A 22,715-nucleotide genomic window follows, 5' to 3' on the forward strand; every position below is an offset into this window, starting at 1 on the left:
GTATTCTCCAAGATCTTTGTATACTTCAATGATGAAACTTTCTTGTGGTATGCAGGGAATATTGAATTTAGTTTGTGGCTTATGATGGCATCTTTTGATACATTTATATAGTGTATACTGTATTCTTCTTAATGTTCATCCAGATTTAGCAAAGTCAGTGTATTTTCTACAAATTAAATAGACACTTTTGAAAAGGCAAATTTTTCGGTTTTCTTTTCAAAGTCTGGTTGTGTTTTAAAGAATATTTCCAATTGCACATTTCTACAAAATTTGTAGAGGTCATTTTGAATCTGTAAATAATTGTTAAAATGACTTAGAATTAATTGTAATGATAGTGCCTCAGTAAGAGCTTTGCACAAAACGGGTGTTATGGTTGTATCTGATAAATTACAGATTACATCTTGTCTTGTACATTTCTTTTGGATTTTGTAACATTTTTTTTTTTACACTACTTCTCATAAACACCAATGCAAAAATATCAATACCTTATTCCTACGTAGTTCTGATGAAATTCTAAAATTCTAATGGGGATATTTAAATAGTATTTTCTATTTAGCATGTTCTGTGTATTCAAATGGAATCGGTTTGGTATTGAAGAAAACATGCAATTTCTAAAAGATGAGCAATCATAATCTTTATACTGAAATTGTGATCACTTAACATTTCGAAATTTTCCTTTCTCTTACCCAAACTGCCTCCCTGAACTCAATAGAATTAAACTGAATGTATCTGACACTGAATTGAATTGCCACTTGGATTGCTACCTGGCCATTGTTTTCCTCGATCACCCCAATCACCCTGTGCTTCCTACTCCATGTTAATCTGGCATGACAGCAACACCTGCCCTCGTGGCACAGACCGGTTTGCCCTGCGCTTCACAGCACGATTTACTATGGAGCTTCCTGACGTCTGGTCAGCCAAAGGGTAAAATACTGACAGTGCGATGAAAAATGCTCCCTGCGCCAGACACCTCGAAAAACTCTTGCAGTGCAAAAGTGCGGCTCGTAGCCCCCATCAAACTCACTGGTGAAGCCTACAAACTGATCAATGAGAAATCAGTTCCTTGAGGGTGACCTGAACCTTACGGTGGAAAACACCATAAACAAAGCAGGAGATGACTTCCATAATAAGGGCATCATAGATACCACAGACCACAGTGAAGTGCCTATTAATAGCCCAGCGAGCTATAGTCGTGCCAATAGAGGGCTAGGGAACCGTTTTGTCTGAAGTGCCAAGATCGAGGATATGCCCTCTTAAAACATGGAAAACCCAGGATGGAACAAGCCGATGCTTTGTGTTCCAGTCGTTGAAGCCCATGAGAACTCCATCAACAATGTTACCTCAGCAACATGTAGTGACGGCCCAGACAGTGATATAGCTGAAAATTATTTCACAATAAGTTTTGTTGCGGTCAATGTGTGTGGCTAACGCGACCTAAGATACTGAGCCCAGAAAACAGCAATTACGCCTCTGCCTACAGGGGAGCAAGGGGAGGGGTCGCGGATACCTAGAATTAGCATCCCTCCATCACCAATAGCCATCAGAGATGAAGGGGGGCATTCAGAAGTCAAGTCCCAAATGTATGCTTCCTCTCCCTGTACACTTGCCTCAACCAGATTGCCCAATAACACCACTATCAATGGTACAGATATGGACTCTCCGACTGGATGCAAATGTAACTTAGTCCTCGCAGAACTAACAGCCTTAAAGAATCTGCTTTTGCTCATTCTGCAAAGCCAAAGAAACAAAGAATCCCTGGGGGAGGGCAAATCCACTATGGGGAGCGCACAAGGGTCACCCAGACAGTGGAGGAAGCCCTTAGTGGCTTGCTGCACCATCCCAAACTGGCTTATAAACTAGGTGCAAACGCTGGTCCTAAAAACACCCAGCCCGAGATGGGGCCCTTGATGCCAGCTAATCTGGGCACTTGCACGCAAACCCTGAGCCCCAGGAATAAAAATGCCTGGCACTAGAGTTGACAATGTACGGGCAGGCAGACCGGGGGCCGTAGGTAAGACTATACAGCCGAATGGTAAGCAAAGTAAAGGGGTAGTGTGAAGGCATCATAAAGTAGACACAGACAACAGGTTCAAGTTTGATTCTCAAATGTTTCATTAAATTAAAATGCAAGATGGAAGGCCTTAGTTGCCCTATACTAAGGTGGGATTTCCCTACCTGAAGAAAACTATGGATAGTCTGTGTCAGGAAGTCCAAATCAAAGTTAGTCTGTGTCCAAAACCTATACTTGCCCTCACAACTAACTGTATACAATGTGTAGGAATGTCAGCATCAAAATGAATAGTGTTCGATATAAAATTCAGAGTTTCTTTCGGCTCTTGGATGGGAATCAACTTTCCCTTCCCCACGTTCGAACAGTTTTCAAGGTATCGGGGGTTACCTTTCCTAAGATTACAAATCTTTTAGCTTTTCAAAAGAAACACCTTCCCTGGGACACTTCCCAGCTCTTTGGATGTAGCCAATTCACATAGGCAATTTGCTTTCTTTACTTCAAAAATCAGACAACAGGTTATTGCCAAACAGAGGTTTCGTTATGGATACTTTCATTGATTTCTTGACAAAGGGCACTCAGTCTAGGCACAGTTGTCAGACCACATGGTCCACCCATTACAGGTCACGCAAAAGATTCCCCTTCTTAGTAGCTTTTCATAACCAATTGGCCGCGGCTTTCTTGTGTTAGTGATGTTGAATAGATTCCCCAGTATCGCACCCTTGACACTGTACTGTGGCTTGGTTAGCCACCATGCATTTTTCAGCTTTTCTATAGTCTTCTGACTCTTGCAAACACAGGTTTCCTTTTTAACCTGTATTCTCTTGGACTCTTCTAGCTTTGATCAATACTTGGCTTCTTATTTTATACCCTTCTTGGTATGCTTTGACTTTGCCAATACTTTTATTTCATCCAATACCTTCTGTGGTATCTGCCACATGCACCACCTTCCTTTCACTCCATTCATGAGTGCTCAACACTTGTCTTTACTCTGTTTGGCATTCAAAAGTGCTTAGTATAATTTTCAGTTCATTCAGCATTCAAAAGTACTTGTTTCTGCATTTAAAAGTACTTGTAATGGTGTTCAATTCATTTCCGCCTGCCAGCCCAGTGCTTCCCATTCACTCCCTGGTCAGAGTTTATGACGTTGCAAGGTTTCTGCCACTCCGGGTTCTCACCTGCTCAAGCGGGAACTTGCTCCTCTCACAGCGGCATTCCGTGGCGTTGACCCCAGAAATGATCTGCCTGCTGCTCAGGACCTCTGTGACCGCTTTGTTCAGTCACGCCGGTCTTCCACACGCAATCCGTTACCGGCCTTCCCATTACCTCAGCGCTGCTTCCTGCTGCATACACTCTACATTGGTCACTGGGTCTCAAGCACTCCACATGCCACGCCACTGCTCTGTAGCAGCTTTCCCAGCTGCTGCCTCAGCCTCCTGGGCTAACACAGCCTCCACATCGGACCCCACTGACAAGTGGCAGTCGGGTTTTAAAGTTCCCGCCACCATCATAACTCCAGAAAACACTAGACCTCTCACCATCAGAACGGCAGTTCTGTCTCACTCGGGTTGTCGTCCTCATCGCAGTACACAGCTGAGGCTGATAAATGTTTGTGGTAACAAAAGGAGGTTACCATGTGTCTATTAATAAAAGGGAGCCGATATATGTTGGTCTACTTCAAATGAGTATATGCCTTCCTAATTGGTCTCTTCCTCGTCCCAGCGTTGAGCTGGTGTTTCTGGGGGATCGTTTGAAAGGAAATAAAGGGGAAGGTCTGACAGCAGCCTACAAAGTCTGCGGGGAATAGAGGGTTCAGTGTGAAAAGGGAAATGTGGACACCATGTCTCACCCAAGCACGTCCTCTCGCCACTTCCCAAGTTCCCTCCATCCAGGTGATCCTCCCTTGCATATCCACCCCCATGGTTGGGATCCAGAACCGATGGACTTTCCCTGGCCCGGAGAGGAGGATCCTGGGGAAGAAGAAGCGAGGACACCCTCAGGTTCCTCACAGGATCCCATGATGAACTAAAACTAGTACCTTGTGAAACCAACTATGGGGGTTTAGACAGCAGTATAGGCATAGAGTAGAACCTGGTAACACAAAAGTGCCTAATAAAGGGAGATTGATTTTTCTGCACACAGCACCCAAAGTAGACATCAAAAGCCAGGAATCGATAATTAATAAGTACACCCATTGGTTCCGAATGGTGTATGGCTGTGCATCCCCAATACGAGATGACATTGTAGATTGCATAAATTACAACACCAGAGAGGAAGCACCGTCGATACCATACGAAATGAACTGAGGGAAAATAGTGGCCAACGGCATCATGGGAGTTGGAAAGAGCCACTCTACACCAACTGGTAGCATGATTGTTATTAGTGCCTCCCCCTATTATAACAATATCCATCCTCTGGGAACCAGGCCGCAATATCCACTGCTCTCTGGACCCAATACAATACCACAGGGGAAGAGTCTGGGATACTGCCTATGAATGAGGAGGGCATGACCACCGGCCCAACTGATCAGAACCAACAGAGGCAAAGGTTGTCGATAATAACAAAGGCCCTGGGGTTGTAGACATAGTTACCACACCTCCAGGAAACTTTGTTGGCAATTTAGAGAACTGTAATTGTTTATATGCTGTGAATTTCTGTTGTTCTGTGATGGCCTTATGGTCGAATAAAGTTATTGATAATCAAAATGAAAATAATGACTACTTCTAATATGAATAATTTAATTGTCGGACAGTAGCAATACCCAAGTGGCAGTGAACCGCAGTGATTGGTGCAATTAAGTTTTGCGCACCATAAGCTGGGCATCAGTAACCAAACACGCTCCCTGTGTATGTGCTTTGCTCTCTTTCCACCTCTCTCACCCGACATGTTCCAGCTGTTCCTCGAGCAGGAACAAAGTGGAATTCAAACTGATCCTTGTCCAGTCAGGTTAGTGAAAAAGCTCTCCACTGCACCTCCCTGCCATTACTTCAACTGGTATACATCTAGAAAAAAAGGCAAAAGACCAATGAGCAAGAACGAATTGACCAAGTGGTGGTTCTGCTCAGAAACTCTTTTCATCGACCCTCTCAAACTAGCTAATGTCTGTCCAATCTTGTTGCTGCCCTTGTGAGCAAAGGTTACAAAAAACACAGTTACCAAGCTACTCCATGTCAGTCTACTGGCTGGAAGACATGGGAGACTGTGTTCAGCTTAACAAGGCTGGCAAAAAACCTCTGGATCCTTATCACCGTCACTTGCATTGGAACCACAAGCCAAAGCAATTGTGGAAGGGGCAGTTTGTGCCTAAAAATCAATCGGACACATCATGCCATACTTGTCCACACACGCACAATGCTTGCCGTAATTGCACTAGTACTTCCAAGGTTAAACTACTCTAATGGCCTCTATTTTTTTAATTTACTTATTTATCCATAGGAGGAGCAATGCTCTTTTGATCACAAAAGAACGTACAATAGATAAAAAATCAGATTTGACAGGAAGCAGTGAGCTTCTTACAAAGGGGCAAGTTTGAGGGACATTCTGACCAGGTTGTGGAGGGGAGCAATCTGAACAGTCACTGGGGACAATGAAGTTAGGCAGCACGGCCAGCTGTCATCAGGATGGGACCATAATGGGTAAAGTGCTAGAGTGGAGGCAGAGGACGTGAGGGACAGATGCAGGTTAGAGGCGAGGGAACATTTTTAGCTAGCACGCAGATGAGAGGTAGGTTATGAGGGTAACTCGGAGTCACGGTGGTAAGCTTTGTGTTTGGTTTTGAACACATCCACATGGACTGTTTCTCGGATAACCAGGGGAAGAGAATTCCATGCAAGTGGAGCAAGAAGAGGGAAGGAGCGAAAGTGAGAGGAAGCACAGGCAGGGCGAGGAGCCACAAGGGTAGTTGAGGAGGCAGAGCAGAGATTACAAGTAGGCTTGTAGAATTGGATATAGGAGGACAGATTAAGTGGTGCCTTACTGTGGATAATTTTACAGAGGCTTTCCTTGTGAACTCAAGAGTTCTCAAAATGTAGCAGCCAGACTCCAGCGGACATTGAAAATATCCAACCGTACTCTGTCCCGTTCACTGGCTGACAGTCACATGCACGATCCTATTGAAAAGTATGCACTTTATTTACATAGCCTTCAGAAGCAGTAGCGCAGAAGTTACCTTCAAGAGGTTCCTCCCATGTGTCCTGGGCAAGACACTACATTCCAGCGATGCAGATTTAGTGATGGTTCTCCGTTTGTAAAAGAAACTTCAAGGAAGCGCCTCCTTTACATTAAAGGCCACTATTCTTAGGAACAGCATGGCCAGGTGACTTTGAATACTGGAGGACCACTTGACCATCCGGACACTACTTATGACATGGCTGTCTGGAAGACCACATGAAGGAAAACAATGCTGCTTTCTGCAAGTCTGGAACTAAGAGATTGGGCATGGCTCAAAACCCAATGAACTTTGGACCAATTGCAACAACAGAATTGCATGGTTCCAGGATATCCCTCCTCATGGATAGTTCAGCAACAGGCATGTGCCAGGTTTGTCGCATCAATTTAAGAGCAAACCAGCTTAAAAGAACATATGTTTAAAATCGACATGAAATAAATAAATTCCTTTTTGGTGATGCTTATCCAAAATGTGAGAGTTTCCAAATTATCGAAAATTAAGCAAAATAAAGCCTTTTTGTTAATGCCTATTGTCAGAGACTTGGGGGAAACCAGACCAGACAAACGTACCAGTTTGAGAAAAGGGTCTTAATTCGGAGTATCACAGATAGGTTGCTTGAATGGGATAAAAAAAGAACCTTTTTTTAGCGACTGATATATTAAGAAAACCAAAAACCATCTCATTGAGAAGTCTCCCTGTCCAGCCCTTCTGTAAAACTGGATTAAATCTGCTGTGGGTGCCTTAAATGTAAAAACATGTGTTCTCAAAGATCATTCTTGGTTTGGGAATGGGTCAGATCGTTAATATGTTGCCAGATTGCAGAGGACCATTCATGGACTTTGATTTTGGTAACAGGGTCCTCGTGCCACCACTAGTGTCTCCCCATTTGCCTGGATTTGGGTGAGAGTGCTTTCAATGGTGTATGCAAACATACAGATATGTTCCTTCTCAGATATCCTCAAGAAAGTCTTCATACAAAATAGTCTTTCTTTCTCTAGGTCTGTACCTCTGGGTGAGCTTGTGCTCCTCAAATCAAGCATAAACAACATTGTTCTGGTCTTTGGAGTCTTTGAAATACAAAGAAACAGCTACTTGAAATGTTTGGCCTTCCCCTGCCTCCTGATCAACAAACCGTATAAACCATTACTATGGTTGTGGCACCTGAAGTTCTGTCATACCAGTGGTGGTTGCATGATCATGTGTGAAACATGTATTTTGTACTAAATCAGTAATTAGCACTGTACAGGCATAATTTTAAAGAAAACATATGTAGATATTTCCCAAAGTTCTGAGTCGGCGTACATTAACATTTGAGTGCTTTGATTTGAAGATTGGAGCAGCACTTTAAGAATCAAGACAATTTTCTAAATGAAATTCTATAAGTCACTGCATATGTATTGTATAATATGTAGTGATTATTGTTGTTAAACCCCAATATGAACCTAGTACTCATCAGTCCAATTTAGGCAAATCTCTACCTTTGGAACTCTTTCCTGCTATGATATGCACACAGTCTTTCCCCTTATGTGATGGCATGGAAGGCTGAAAAAGATGCTCTGGAGCGTTGACTCATGCTTGACATGCCAGAGAACCAAGCTATACCTCTGTGACTTTGGCCTATGAGCCTGAAACATTCCCAGGGTGGATTGTGGTCATGTAAAAAAGAAAAGGACTGCAACCTAAACGTTTGGGCTGGTGTGCCACTTTTGAGGTGGGAGCAAGCTTAGTTTGCATATGGTCTGGTCAGAAGGGTTACACAGTGCGCCAGGTGTTCGGATTCATGTAAAATCCTCAGGCCATGCCTTTTCTGTTTTACTTGCGACACCTCAAGAGAAGCAGGTATGCCCACGTGTGGATCTGAGCCTTTCATACTAGCCACGAAAGCTACACCTCATTGACAAGAGTTGCGTAGATTAAAAACCTTTCTGCTGTCCCCTCCCCATTTTCCTAACATCCAAGACTCTGAGTAAACATCCTTAAATTCCAGATAAAAAATCTGATAACTTGCCTCTTCTTCTCTTCTTCTCCATCAACAACTGTGACACCAACAATACATGCCCGAGGGGTCACCGACTGAAAAGGAGTCCCCTAGGTTCTCTACTGATGCATACCTTTTCTCCCATCTGCTGGGTAGATGCCACAAAAACATCTACAACATGTGCCATACAACAGTAAATGTTGGCACATGCTAGCTGCCTGCAACCTCAGCATTTGCATGGAACCAGGCACCAAATACACATCTCAGAACGCATTTGCTCTCCTACTTTCCCACCTTGTTGTATCTCCCACCAAAAGTTTTTCAGTGTGCGACAGTGAGAGAGTGGGCAACCCTTTACAAGAAACCAACAAAAAAAAAAGAACACTTGCACTATTAGGTGTGATCAATGTTTACTTGCATGATTGTAAATGGTATAAAACATTTTAAAAATTCAAAACAGAACACAAACTGGTACCAACCTGCAGCACAGGATTTGCAGCCGGATTGGCAATCGAAGCATTCCCCGGTTTCTGGATCTTTCACCTGACCTGATATATTGGTGAAAAAGAGAAAAGCTGTAGCAGTGAAGGGTGCACAGATTTACAGTCTTGTGTAAATTAAGCATGTTTAAAATGAGACAATAATATCCAATCTTACAAAAAACGTAAAAACTAGTGTCCCATCTGTGACGGAGATAAAATGACCAGACAAACACAGAAAACATGTTTAAGGTCTTTTTTTAAAAGGAACCTTTACAACCTGTGGCGGAAAAAGTGCAATTGAAATGTCAGATTGGTTCAATACCTTTTTTTCCCCCATATCTTAGTTTCCCCAAATGTTTACTTTGACAAAGTTCAAAACTGGCTTCTCTCCAGCCGCTGGTGTTCCCCCGGTTCTCTTCCGAGGAGAAGGTTTTGTAACCATAGGAATTCTTACAACAAAGTTTCAGGGTTTAGGATTTGATTTCTCCTGGGTTATTTTGAGATTCCCATTGAATACTGGTTGCCAAGGAGCATCTCCCATTTCTTTCTCCATTCCCTCTGTGATGTGATCTTACTGTCCCAGTGTCTGATGCTTTTCTCCAGGATCCCCACTTTGTACTCCTTGAGTATTGTCTGAGTGGCAAGGTCAGTCTCCCATTGTAAAAGAAAAGAGGACTTGGGTAGCAAGCGTGGCACCCCATGGTTTTGGATGTAGACCTCGGGAGCTTGGCAGGATGAGAGGGTGGTCACCTATTCTGCCTCAAACTCCCCCCCCCCCCCAAGATCTCTGCCTCTATGCTCCGCTCAGAAGCTTACTCCTGGTGCGTCTGGTCTTCCAGGCTCGGTTTATTTCGCTCTCCCATTTCGTATTAAGCAACATAGCTTTGCTTGCTCATACTTCACTTTTCAGGGTTTCCTCATCAAACACTTGGCTATCCTCTTCCAGTCATCTCTCATTTCATAATCATCTCTGATCTGTATACTCTTCTTTCTACTCCCCACTTGTCACATTTTCAATCCTTTGTGCAACATTACTACATCAGACTTCAACTGAAAAGTCTAAACGTTCCCCCTTCCTTCTTCAACCCTTTATTTACTAATCAATACTTTAGATCTCGCCTATTCCTCTCACCTCCACACCTTTGAGCACTATGGTCTGTAAGGGAGGCATGGTATCACAAGTATGACACTAACACAAGAGATACAATTTCAAAACCTGTATTCAATTTTCGGGGGTTTGGAAAAACTCTGCACTATAGCTATGATGGGAGTAGTCTCTACCATCAAAATAACAAAGAAACAGTCCTATTCAGTCTCCATAAAATCAAAGATGGCCTATACTAACAAAACCTAATGCCTGCCCCAGGCCTCCAGATAAGGTGCGTACAAGGCCTTTTTATGTCTGAATATCTTGTAAATATGACAACTTTATTATTTTGCTGTGTACATTTACACACAGGTTTAGAGCAGACGGCAGTGCAAAGGTCAGGTTACTTGACAGAAACCAGAAGGCTTCTTTTTATTTGTATCTACATCAATATAATTGAAAGCCACATCTGAAACAGAATGTATTTCTCTGAAGCCCTTCAAATAAAGAAGCTGCACACTGTGATAAAAGGAATGGTTTCTTTCCATTCAGCTTCTGCTGTGTTGATGCTCATAAGGCAAACAGAAGCACTCTGCATATTTATTTTCCAAGAATTTTAGGATTGTATAATTAATAAGATGGAAAACTAAGTTGCAATTGAGAATTAATAGGTTACAAAAAATTATGCTTTTTTTCCCCAGTGAAAACAAACCAGCATTGCACAATTGTATTTTTCAGAGTTCCGTTGCTGTGTGCATAATCATGCGGAGGCACATCATTTTCGCACTTATAATTTACACTCCAATTATAAAAACAGTATGTAAAATGATAACTATGCACAGTCTAGTTTAGATCCATTCAACCTTGCAGTCAATGGGGAATATTACTATAAATGGTAGTTGGCAGCAGAGTCTTTGCTCCAGGGTGAGTGACTGTCATTACACCAATCACAGGTGTTCTAGCCTCTCAACGCTTCAAGACTACAATTAAAACATCCAAAACCTGACTCTGCAGGAAGTACAAGTGCTGTTCAAAAACAAACAAATTAAATTTACATTGGCAATTGAAATCGAAACTCAGCAAAACCTGTCCCTACGATAATCCAGATAGGTATTTAACTTTATGTAGCGCTTCATTAATGGTTCATCCAACATCAGGGTACTGTGATTATTATACGTCAGTCAATGCTCAGTTAACCGACCTCTGAAGGATGTTAGCCAATAAGATAGCTCAGCCGGTTGAGCACTTGTTGCTGCAATCCATGCGTGATCCGTCGGTTACAGGTTCGAATCCCGGCAAGGACAATTCAGCCCTTCATCCTTTCGAAGTCGATAAAGGAGTACCGACTTTGGTTTTGTGATAATTGTGATAAATATGTTCCATGTACATCACTTTGCCAGAAGTGCTACATAAATAAGATTAGATATAGAATTTAGCATGGAGTCCTTGCCTCTCTGCACTGTTGTATTGGCATACCATTAGGTAGTAATAACTCCAAGAAATGAGGAATTTCATTAAACAGCAAAAGTCAATTCTGGTATCTAACATCAAAACACACAATACAATCCAATTCATGTTTCCTTTACTATGGCCAGATCTTAGAGAAATAATAAAAGGTGTATTCTGTCACAATGCAGAAAGCTGCCGCATAGTAATGATTTCCATACAGTTTTTGCACACGTCGGCTGGATGTCAAATACATTGTACTCTCTTGCAAAGGAGAAAAGTAATTTTTACTCTGAAAATCACATTTACTCTCAAAGTTTAAAAGTAGGGAGTAAAATACTCCCACCTCAGAATCCTATCTTGAGCACTGGCCTGCCCTATCTCTTATACAAAAGTGTAATAGGGGAATATGTATGCAAAGAAAAACCAGTGTCATAATCAATGTAGCTGAGTCAGCTCTCCTTCCCACGTTGGACAGCACGGAGTAAGGCGGTCCCCATACACAGATGACACACACTGGCTGAGGTTCTCAAAACAAAGGCAGTTCAAAATATGGATCGAGGCAAGGACCAGTTTAGCAGCTTGTGAAATTGATGGGTCCCCATGTGCTCCATGTCTTGGTTCCACTAGAGGGAATCTAGGAATCACAGACTCAGGTAATTTTCGTCGTCCAGATTCTTGGTTCCATTGGAAGGGGTGTACGGGTCGCGGGTTCAGAGGTAATTTTCATAATCTGGATTTCAGTCCACCTACTCAGCATTGCCCTGCTATGGCGAGACGGTTCCTGGCACTGGACAGCTGGACGACCCTGGCACGATGAAGGACCATTACGCTGTCAACATTTTTCTGGGATCCCCTATAACACAGATGCAAGCAGAAATCCGCGATGGCTACTCCTAATAAATGGCAGAGGTCGACCCCGGTGGCAGACAAAAGAAGTTGGTCCTGCATGGTCCCTCTTCAGGCTGGAAAGTGCAACTGCAGGCGGAAGGCTTCTTGTTCAACAAGTAGAAGGTCTAACGATTTCCAAGTCCGAACTCGGGACAGCAACCAATGCAGCGAGGTATCTCTTGAGGAAGCTAGTCAGCTGGCAGGATTGTTCTGGGACACCTTTGAATGCTTCCAAGAGCAGGATCCTCAAGCAGAAGGTTGAGACTTGTTTTTCCCACCAGTCCAGGCGGTGAAGCAGCAATGAAGGACTTCTGCAGATCAGCAAAGGAGCAGGCCCCCGCCAGGACAGTTTGAGAAGAAAATGCTGGTTGACTAAAATTAATTCCAGGTCTTCAGCAAGATGCTCCTCTTCTTCAGGGTCTTGGTTCCAATGATCCCTTGAATGGCTGCACAGTCCACCTTTTATCCCGGATTTGAGCTGGTTTCTTCCCCACGCCCAACAATGGGAAGGATCTACACCATTCAAACTGGCAAGAGCTGTCCAACCGTGGACAGCCTCAGGCCAACACATCTATCCAGCAACTGACATACTTTGCCATGGATGTGGACTGCGATCACAAATGCACACCACCACTTTACCCGGAAAATCTGAAGCTTTTCACAGGAAATCACGTACCACAGATGCGAATCCAGCCCTTAGTAGACAGGAAGAAGGCCAAAACACAAGATGGCCAAAGGACAGGCACAAATCTCATGGCACTGCCATTTCAGAGCACATGGCACACTAAAAGGCAGTACGCGGTTCAATTCAGAAGTGCACATGTGAATTAAATAAAAGTGACCACAAAGCTATTTTAAATGTTTATAGGGACACCTCACTGGAAGGTGAAGAGTGCAGGGTAAAGCAAAAACAAACTTTCACAGTGGAAAAGAGCATTCTCCTGCACTGATAGTAATAGAGACTCATCAGTAGCCCCAAAACAGATGTGCTTGGCAATTGGGGACAGGTACAAAACAACAGTAAAAGGTGGGGTTTCATAAAGAGAAATCATGAGAGTCTATGGAGGGAAATCAGCAAAAAAATAATAATATTTCACAGATTACTGCACACTACAGAAGAGTAGTGTGCAGACTAGGCAAAGCAGCAGGGTGAAGGCCATAATAACAGCAGGACATTGATGCCATGAGTGTATGAATGAAACATTTATTTCAGAATGAAACCCCACACCATGGTAAATGCATCATTGCTATTTAGACACACCATCGGTAGATGTGTATATTTTAAAATGTATCATAAACATACAGATGAAACAAAGTGCTTCGATTATTAAGTGATGGGCATACATAATCACACCCACTTGGCAGGTGGTCACTTTGCATTGAAAAAAAAAAAATGAAGAAAAAAAAAATCTGGAGAGGGTAAAACCCAGCTTCAATGGATGAACCCTAGTAGTGCTTCCACTTTAATGAGCCCATTACTTTATAGCTTTTATTTTATATTATGCCATTGTATTAAAAACAATCAATACTGCATGTTTCTTTGATAATGGGGTTTACAATAGTAAAGAAAGTGCAATTTGTATATGTAAAAATATATCTGTTCTCCCATCTTCCCTATGAAATAATTTGTGTGAAGGAAACATACATTTAAAGAAGAAAAAATTTTTAAATACTGGTCAAGTTTTAACATAGCTCACAAGACAAGTTATTCCCCACAAAGAAAAATGTTGTCTACCAATACGCAGGTTAGGAAGATGCATTCTTTTTTTAAAGCTCAGGCAGATAAGTGGTGGCGATCAACAGAACAGCCCGACCAGAAATCTGTTACTTTGACCATCCTCTGTAATGTATCCATAATACAATCTTGAATGAAACAGGAATGGTCTGTGCCAACCAGAATTGTCAGGGTGGTTGCTTTTGAAACTCTGGGTAGTGCTTCGGGACCTCACTTGTGGTTGTGCCCAGACCCTGCTCTAGGGGTGGCCCGCCTTAGCCTACTTGATGAATTGTATGCAAGTTGAGGCCATGTGCAAGAAATGTATGCACTAGTACAGATCCCTCTCTTGTTCTGAAAATGTCATTGGGACTCTGCCACCCATTCTTCCGCTCCACATTTCCATTAGATGGAAGCGTCTAAGATGGACTGTGAGAAGCCCTTCCCCTTATGTATGTGGCAGGGCGGGGTGCCCAGGGCATGCTTCCTATGCTGCCCTTAATCCCAGCATCATCTACAGCTAAACTGCAAAGTGGACAGATCCTTTCTAGACAATTTGTTTTGATCCAAGCACCTTCTAAACTGTCCAACATGAAATACTGACCTCAATCCTAAAGTTCCAAAGGAGACTTTTGCATCTGCACATTTGGGGAGTATATAAAAAAAATACTTTCAAGCTTCTTGTTGGATTTGACATGCGAGAGATCCTAGATACTGCAAAATATAATTCAACAAATGCACCTAACCCTGATGCCTCTGCGAATGACAATCCTCCCCCCATTTCTCCCATCACCAAAGATACAATTTCCCAGCAACTGTTAACTACACACCTGCTATCCCCTAAAAGGTATGACGTTCATAAATGCTATGTTTTAAGACTGTTCCCTAACCCCTGCCTTTGAGTGACAAACTCAGGTGTCCACCTTTGTCCGAAGCGTAGCAACCCCAACATGCCACAGTGATCTAGCAGGAGTTGCGAGCCAGGTGGAGGCAGTACAGGGTAGGAGCTGCAGAGACCCCAACAGCAGCAAACAGGTGCTTTACAAGACCACTTGTATTACAAATGAACAGCAGCTGCCACCACAACATTAAGGACCATATGGCAAGCAGTGGAAACAGAATAGAGGGATCAGCGTCCCAGGACGTCCCAGGAACGACAGAGTCTGGGAGGCTTCAAGACACGCTTGCCTCAGAGATATGGCTGAATAGTCATCTCAGGTGCTGGGGCTGCTTTACCCATTAGTAGTAGATTCCGTGTGAGCTCCATCTCCCTTCTCATGAAAAAATCATGCTTCCTATAGTGCGAAGAGCACTATACAGCTGTATTGAGAGAAATAAGGGAGGGGGCACTATGTCCCTTATAAAGAGAGAAAGGGCTGAACATCTCTTAGCCAGAAGGATACTTTATCCCTTATAAGAAGTATACAACGGTAAAGGATCCTTTAGCTAGTGGGAATGACACCAGACCGCCTTATTGTGAACTGTGGTGTGATAATCCTGGAAGAGTAAGAAGTGAACATGTCAGTGAATTACAAACAGCAAGCAGAGTGCTCTACCCCTTTGAACAGCATATTTGGGGTGGCATAAAAGCACCTGGCTGAGACATCTATGTCTAAGGGGAAAAAAGAGGAAGCTGGACACTATAAAGCAAAGACTAAAACAGACAAGAAGTGCTTGGGTGCTATATCCATAGTAGTTTATAGAACACAAAGGAGACCAGTATCCAGAGGACAGGGAGAACCCCCAACACTGGGTTTAACCCTTCTTGACACCACTGAGCTAGAACAATCCCACGGATAGAATCCCTAAGTTTTAGATAACCCCCCCCAGTCCACAGATCTGCATCACCCTCCTCCCCATTATGTTTATGAAAGACGTTTATCTCTTAATTTTCAAAGTCACATGCTTTATCCAACTACCACACCCAGGTACCATATAATGTATGCCATAAACCGCTACCAATGTACAGTTGATTCCTGGACCTTGGTTCGCTATCAAGCACACAAAATAAAAAAGGAAATCGTGTTTATTTATTTTTTTAATGCATATTTGATTTCAAACACCTATAGATCACTATCAATTATAAAAAGTGCATATCAATAAAATACCTGAAAAGTAACAATGCATGATATAAAAATCACAGCCTATAGGAAATCATTGACATCGATGACTCCTAACATCTGTGATCGTCGAGTCTTGATTGGTGTTAAGCTCAATGCTTTGTGGTAGGACAACACGTTTTATGATAATCATATGTGGACTAACATGTAGAAAAAAATGTATAACCAAGCAGAGTAAGTTCTCGAGTAGTTCAGGAGTGTAAAAGAACATTCAAATGTAACCAATATATTGCTACTATGAATAGAATAGGCCCAGTCAATGTACTGGTAACCACATGACTCCATGTATTCTGTAAAGATGCTCGCTTCAGAAGTATTTCTGTTTGAAATTGGTAAACAAGGATTATTTTTTCATATTATTCACGGTTAGCTTTCCAAGTGAATTTGTTTGAACATTCAATGTCATAGCAATATCATAACAGAGTGTTTGCAACTAAAATCCTTCTTTAATGTAGTTGAAACGAGGAAAGGCTGACCTGGTCCAATTATATCATCATGCAGCTGTGTGTCTTGGTGAGTACTCCTCGCCCTGGAGTTGGAGAATTGACAGGTTTAGGACGACTTCTTTAAAGTATGTGCAGAGACACAGGAAACAGAGTTACTCCCTAAAATGATTTGTTAGGCAGACTCATCTTACGGAAGCTTATGGTGAAAAATGGTATAAGAACCAATTGTTGAGGTGAAGGTAGTGATGAGTTTGGGATTTCTCAATGTTCATCTGTTCTGTTGATGTTCACTCTACTGTGTTGCTGTTTGCCATTAAAGATGTAAGCCAACACTCCCGTTTGGATTATTCAAGGAAAAGAGATTTCCCAGACAGCTTTAAACCAAAATTATACGGCACCTGAAGTATTGGGATGAGATGCAGAAAATTGAGGTATTTAAATTTCCTGCAATATTAGAAGACCACCTTTTATGCTAGTAAATAAATCCTCATCTGTACCTATCTGTCAATTGCACAATTGTGCACTGGGTACTGGAGCGGATAATACTGGCATTTCACGTTATATATGAGTCAGGGGAGAAAATGATATCTGTTAAAAAGGAGTACGTACTTAGAAACTGTGCTGAATACGGAGGAGCATCCCCAGAACTTCCCACTTCTATGACTCACAACAGACTTGTGCAGGTAAACCCTGCTTCAAATACCAAAATAGGGCATGTCAATGCTTGAGAACTTAACATACACGGTCTCAAAGAAGACATGCATATATTATATTGCTGTTAAAATGATGAACCCCTAACATTCAATTAAATAAAAGCAACAAAAAAAACATTGAATTCAATGTATAGAAGCCTTTGCGACTCAAAAATGTAAGTTTAACACAGAGTTCCTAAACCTCGCCAAACGTGTTCTTCAGAAAAAGCAAACCTAAATGTGTATATTTGCCAGTGTATTTACAATCTTCTCTTCATTTTTTCACTATCCATTTAATCAATTATACAAGTGTAGGTTGTTTAAATATTAATAAGCTTCTTTGCAGACATCTTACTTTACAGTTTGTTTTTGGTTAAAAAATATTGCTTAGCCAAAACGATATCTTTGCAACCTTTCATTATCTTTAAACCTTGTTTTTCTTCTTTTAAGTACAACAAGGTGCGTGGTGCCAAGAACGTGTAAAAAAAAAAATATATATTATATATATGAAATTACTACAAAAGAATATAGAGGCAACCCATGTCCGCATTCCAATCCAGATAGGCTGAGACACCTCTTGGCTTCTAGAATGTATTGTGCCAGTTCGACACATTAACTGCATGATGAATTGAGGGAATCGTCCCTTTTCCACACCCAGGGGGCAGCCCCCCTCCCCTTTGAGGCTAGGGAGGTGAGCATGCTCTACAACACACTCCCTAGGGGTTAAGGCAAGTAGGACCTCAACGGAAGAGACTCCCCCTATGGGGCAAGTACTCTGGTTCCTATGAGGAACTCCCTAAAGGGGATCCCAAAGTGGCCTACCTGGGAATATCAAACCTACTAAAGAATATAAAATACAGACACTTGCATGAAGAAAAAAATCTACCATTTGTTATTGTCAACAAGAAACAGAGCATGTCACTTTAAATGGAAATTCCTATTTAACTGGACGAGGAGGCTGGAGCAGAGAGAGAGCTGCAGCAACAAGCGCAGCAAGAGAGCCACGAGCGTCAGTCCAATAGTGACATGCCACCTGAGAGAGCAGAAGACTTTGCAACCCGCGAGTTAACTCTTTGTCAATCGAAAGCAGAATGCTGGACATACAGCGTCCTTTGAGAAGGAGAAAGCGAGAAGCTGATGGTGGTGGTGTGACTACAGAGACTTCTTGGTGGACCAAAACAATGCTGAAACCACTAGGCGGTCAAAACCGCATAACCGCAGAGCTGCTAATCCATCCAGAACGAAAGCACGGACACCAGAGTAATGGGAGAAGCAGAGTAAGCAAAGAAGACAACAAACCCCAAGTGAACGGAGCCCCCGGAGACGTTGTCCCCGATAAGTCAAGGTAACGGAGAGATAATTATGTGGCTGCTCATACTCATCCCAGTCGAATCGGAGAGAGCATACCATGGAAAGTAAGAAAGTGGAATGATGAGAGAAACCCAAACACAATACATATTGCGAGAGAAACTAAAACTAAGACACCTGGAGAGAAAGGAGTGTGCTCTATATGTCAAAAGACAGAGGCTATGAACTAGCAGAGGACTTTTATGAAGAAAAATAACACTGAATTGCCTGGATATCACTACCCTGGGAAAAGTGGAAGTACCACTTTACTGGAAAAGGAAAGAGGAGAACCTAAATGAAAGAGCATTCAGTGAGCTGAAAAATAAAGAAAACTCTAGCGTTAGTACAAGGAAAGAAGGGCTATCCAGGAACTAAGTGAATTATAATCACCAGAGGGCCCATCCCAACCAGCGAACTAAAGTGACACAAAACCCATTCATACAGATCAAGGTTTTCGTCCAAGGTCAAAGAAACAAAATTTTGAGAAGGAACACATGTCATAAATCCTTGAAAGAGTTACATGAACTGATTAAAGAAGTCACAAAATACCAGTTAAACATCACCTATTAAGATGAATCAGGAAGAAGCAATTTTTAAGAAGCAAAGGCCAGGAGAACAGTCATTCTCCTGTCTTTAGTTGTAGGAATAGTGGTAGGGTTAGTTAGGGTTAATTTGGAATGTGGACCTATTATTTGGGACATTCACAGATGACCAACGAGCACCTCAGCTTGATGGGTAGGGAACACTCCCATAGCAACAGGGAAAGTTAGGCCATATTAAGATTATTTAATAAACCCATCTTTGAAATGTCTCAGTGTGTCTCAAACAAGCGAGTGCATTAACCACTAGCTACCCACCTCTAACACACCCAAGGGGAAGGCTAATTATCAGAAATTATCCTCACAGTGGAATTTTCATACAATTCTGTCTACCTCCACGGTCAAAAAGTTATCTTAAACATATTTTAATCAATATTTACTCCAAACATAACAGTAAAAACAACATAAAAAGCCATATACAGTGTTCATCATTTACGAAAGCCGTAATGGACACGATGGCGAGAAAACAACACTTCACACTTATGGCTGTAGTTCACATCACAATGTTTACAATCTATCAACATTGGTTATTTAGCGTGATGTTAGTAATAGTGTGACTGAATCACATAACTATTATACACAAATATGGTATAATGGCGTCTACAATCTGATGTGTTTCTGGGGCAAAGGGCAGCACTGTTGCAGTCAAAGGCTCGTCAGTAGTGTCCCAGGACCCGTCTTCAGGACGCAGTGAGTTAAGAGGGCGGTTACACTGTCACCATGACGCATATGTAGCAGTGTAGTCACCTATACAGTGAATAAAAAATTGAAGCAAATATAAGATTTACTCAATACCAGTAAAAACCTTTGTATCCGTGGTGTGAGTGTAATACAGAGAAGTAGCCAATTCGCTAACCTTACGGTGATTTCTTTTGGTGTGATGAGTGAGGCGATTGCACTCATCAATCTTAGAATGGCGGACGACAAGTCCGTCCAAATAGTAACAGCTGTAGATCAATACATGTTTTTAGTCAATCAATAATACGATTTTCAAGGGATACTAATCACGATACGGTATATCAAAGTTAAATATTTACCGTTTGGCGTAGACCTCAATTCAATTATAAGTTCCCGCACGGCGTGTTGATCGTGAGCATAGGTTATGTAATCATTTGGGCACTACATGTCCCATAATGCATCATGGAATCTATAAATGATAAGGAATATATCAGTTCTGTGCTGCTTTAATTTAAAAAGTGTGGAGGTTACATATACTCAGCACTTACTTGACAAGGAATGTCCCAAACGCTATCTTACTTTTTTTCTCCTATTTTCGTTATTTTTAAGTGTCAGCTCGCATTGTCAACCAGACCAGGGAATCAAGTCCTGCATGGGGGCAGAAAGAGCCAAAGGAGACGGTCAGCCCTCTAGTTATTTGTCGGGTAGCTGTGTGTGTCATAAAATCAAAAGAAGCTTACCTTATTTGTCAGTTCACGAGGTGAAAAAACTACCGCTGCAGGGTACAGCTTCAATAACATGTACCTCAAGGAGGGACTGCCTGCACACTTCTATCAGAGCCCAGTGGTGTCGAAATAGAAAGTGGACTATTGATGGTCTGAGGTTATAAACCTCAAAGAAGGACTGCCAGTATAGTTCTATAGGCCCCTGTGGTCAAGAGGGGGGGCCATCTTGGAGTGAATACATGTGTTGATTGCAAACACAAGGCGGCAATGTGATCCCTATGAGGGCAAGAAAGCCCTGAAATGATTACTTATACGGCTACCACTGTGTGTTGTGTCTGTATTGTAATTATCAAATGTCATTAATTGTTCTTAGTAACCTCGATTATAAAGAAACAACGCCTCGCTTAGTGGAGGCCATCTATTAAAAAAAAAAAAAAAAAAACAACACATCGATAGATGATATACAATATTCATCTATTGTTGGATAATGATATCTCACATAGTGTTACCCTACACTATGATATGATATGATATGATATGATAAGGCATTTGTAACGCGCCTATACACAAGTGTTTCAAGGCGCGACGAGGCAGGGGGGGAACAAGGGGAGACAGACAACGATCTTACTAGGCCAGGTGTCATTCAGATCGCGCAAGTGCAAGGGTAGAGGGGAAGGGAAAAGTGCATGGGGGAAAGGGAGAGGGAAAAGTGCAGTACAGGGTTATTAGCATACAGCATACAGGATAAATAACAAGGGCCAGCTGGTGGCAAGTGCGAGGTAAGTGCAGACAAGTGCTGGGTAGACACTATTAGTGTCTACCATCTCGGGTCATGCATAAAATATTCATCGAGATGTCATGTGTGGGACAGGTCTAAGTCAGCTATGACTTTGGTGTGTGTATCAGCCATTAGTGGATAAACAAATTCCATTCCACGGAAATGTTTAAGCCGGATTGGGCTGTTTTTAGATTGCAAATCCATTTTTGTTCCAGTTTTTTGAGGGACAAATCCCTATTGCCACCTCGTGGTTGGGCTTTAGTAGTTTGAATGACAAACCAGAACATATCTTCACACGTGTGTTTAGCCTCTGCATAGTGGGCCACAAGCGGTTTGTCAGGGGTACCGTTTCGCAAATTCGCACTTTTACGGGCCTAATGGTTTTACCCACATATATAATATATGTGGGTAAAACCATTAGGCCCGTAAAAGTGCGAATTTGCGAACATCGTTCAGCTATCCAAAACGGTATCGATGCATAAATCTATCAATGTGTTGTTTTTTTTTTTTTTTTGTAATAGATGGGCCTCCACTAAGCGAGGCGTCGTTTCTTTATAATCGAGGTTACTAAGAACAATTAATGACATTTGATCATTACAATACAGACACAACACACAGTGGTAGCCGTATAAGTAATCATTTGAGGGCTTTCTTGCCCTCACAGGGATCACATTGCCGCCTTGTGTTTGCAATCAACACATGTATTCACTCCAAGATGGCCCCCCCCTCTTGACCACAGGGGCCTATAGAACTATACTGGCAGTCCTTCTTTGAGGTTTATAACCTCAGACTATCAGGTTAGTCCACTTTCTATTTCGACACCACTGGGCTCTGATAGAAGTGTGCAGGCAGTCCCTCCTTGAGGTACATGTTATTGAAGCTGTGCCCTGCAGCGGTAGTTTTTCACCGTGTGAACTGACACATAAGGTAAGCTTCTTTTGATTTTATGACACACACTGCTACCCAACAAATAACTAGAGGGCTGACCATCTCCTTTGGCTCTTTCTGCCCCCAAGCAGGACTTGATTCCCTGGTCTGGTTGACAATGCGAGCTGACACTTAAAAATAACGAAAATAGGAGAAAAAAAGCAAGATAGCATATGGGACATTCTTTGTCAAGTAAGTGCTGAGTATATGTAACCTCCACACTTTTTAAATTAAACCAGCACAGAACTGATATATTCCTTATCCTTTATAGATTCCATGATGCATTATGGGACATGTAGTGCCCAAATGATTACATAACCTATGCTCACGATCAACACGCCGTGCGGGAACTTATAATTGAATTAAGGTCCACGCCAAACGGTAAATATTTAACTTTGATATACCGTATCATGATTAGTATCCCTTGAAAATCGTATTATTGATTGATGACTAAAAACATGTATTGATCTACAGCTGTTACTATTTGGACGGACTTGTCGGCCGCCATTCTAAGATTGACGAGTGCAATCGCCTCACTCATCACACCAAAAGAAATCACCATAAGGTTAGCAAATTGGCTACTTCTCTGTATTACACTCACACCACGGATACAAAGGTTTTTACTGGTA

The 22,715-nt window shown here is 42.1% G+C and overlaps 1 protein-coding gene across 1 annotated transcript in view; it reads right to left on the bottom strand.

Moving 5' to 3' along the window:
- LOC138504127 (proprotein convertase subtilisin/kexin type 5-like) overlaps positions 1-22,715 on the bottom strand; it is a 1,167,632-nt gene that overhangs the window by 1,022,655 nt on the left and 122,262 nt on the right. The window contains exon 3 of the mRNA XM_069624346.1: positions 8,634-8,702. Coding sequence (XP_069480447.1) covers positions 8,634-8,702 — 69 coding nt within the window. The remainder of the gene's footprint in view (positions 1-8,633; positions 8,703-22,715) is intronic.

This window comes from Ambystoma mexicanum, chromosome 11 (genome assembly GCF_040938575.1).
Source record: "Ambystoma mexicanum isolate Mex_15411 chromosome 11, UKY_AmexF1_1, whole genome shotgun sequence".
NCBI classification, from domain to species: Eukaryota; Metazoa; Chordata; class Amphibia; order Caudata; family Ambystomatidae; genus Ambystoma; species Ambystoma mexicanum.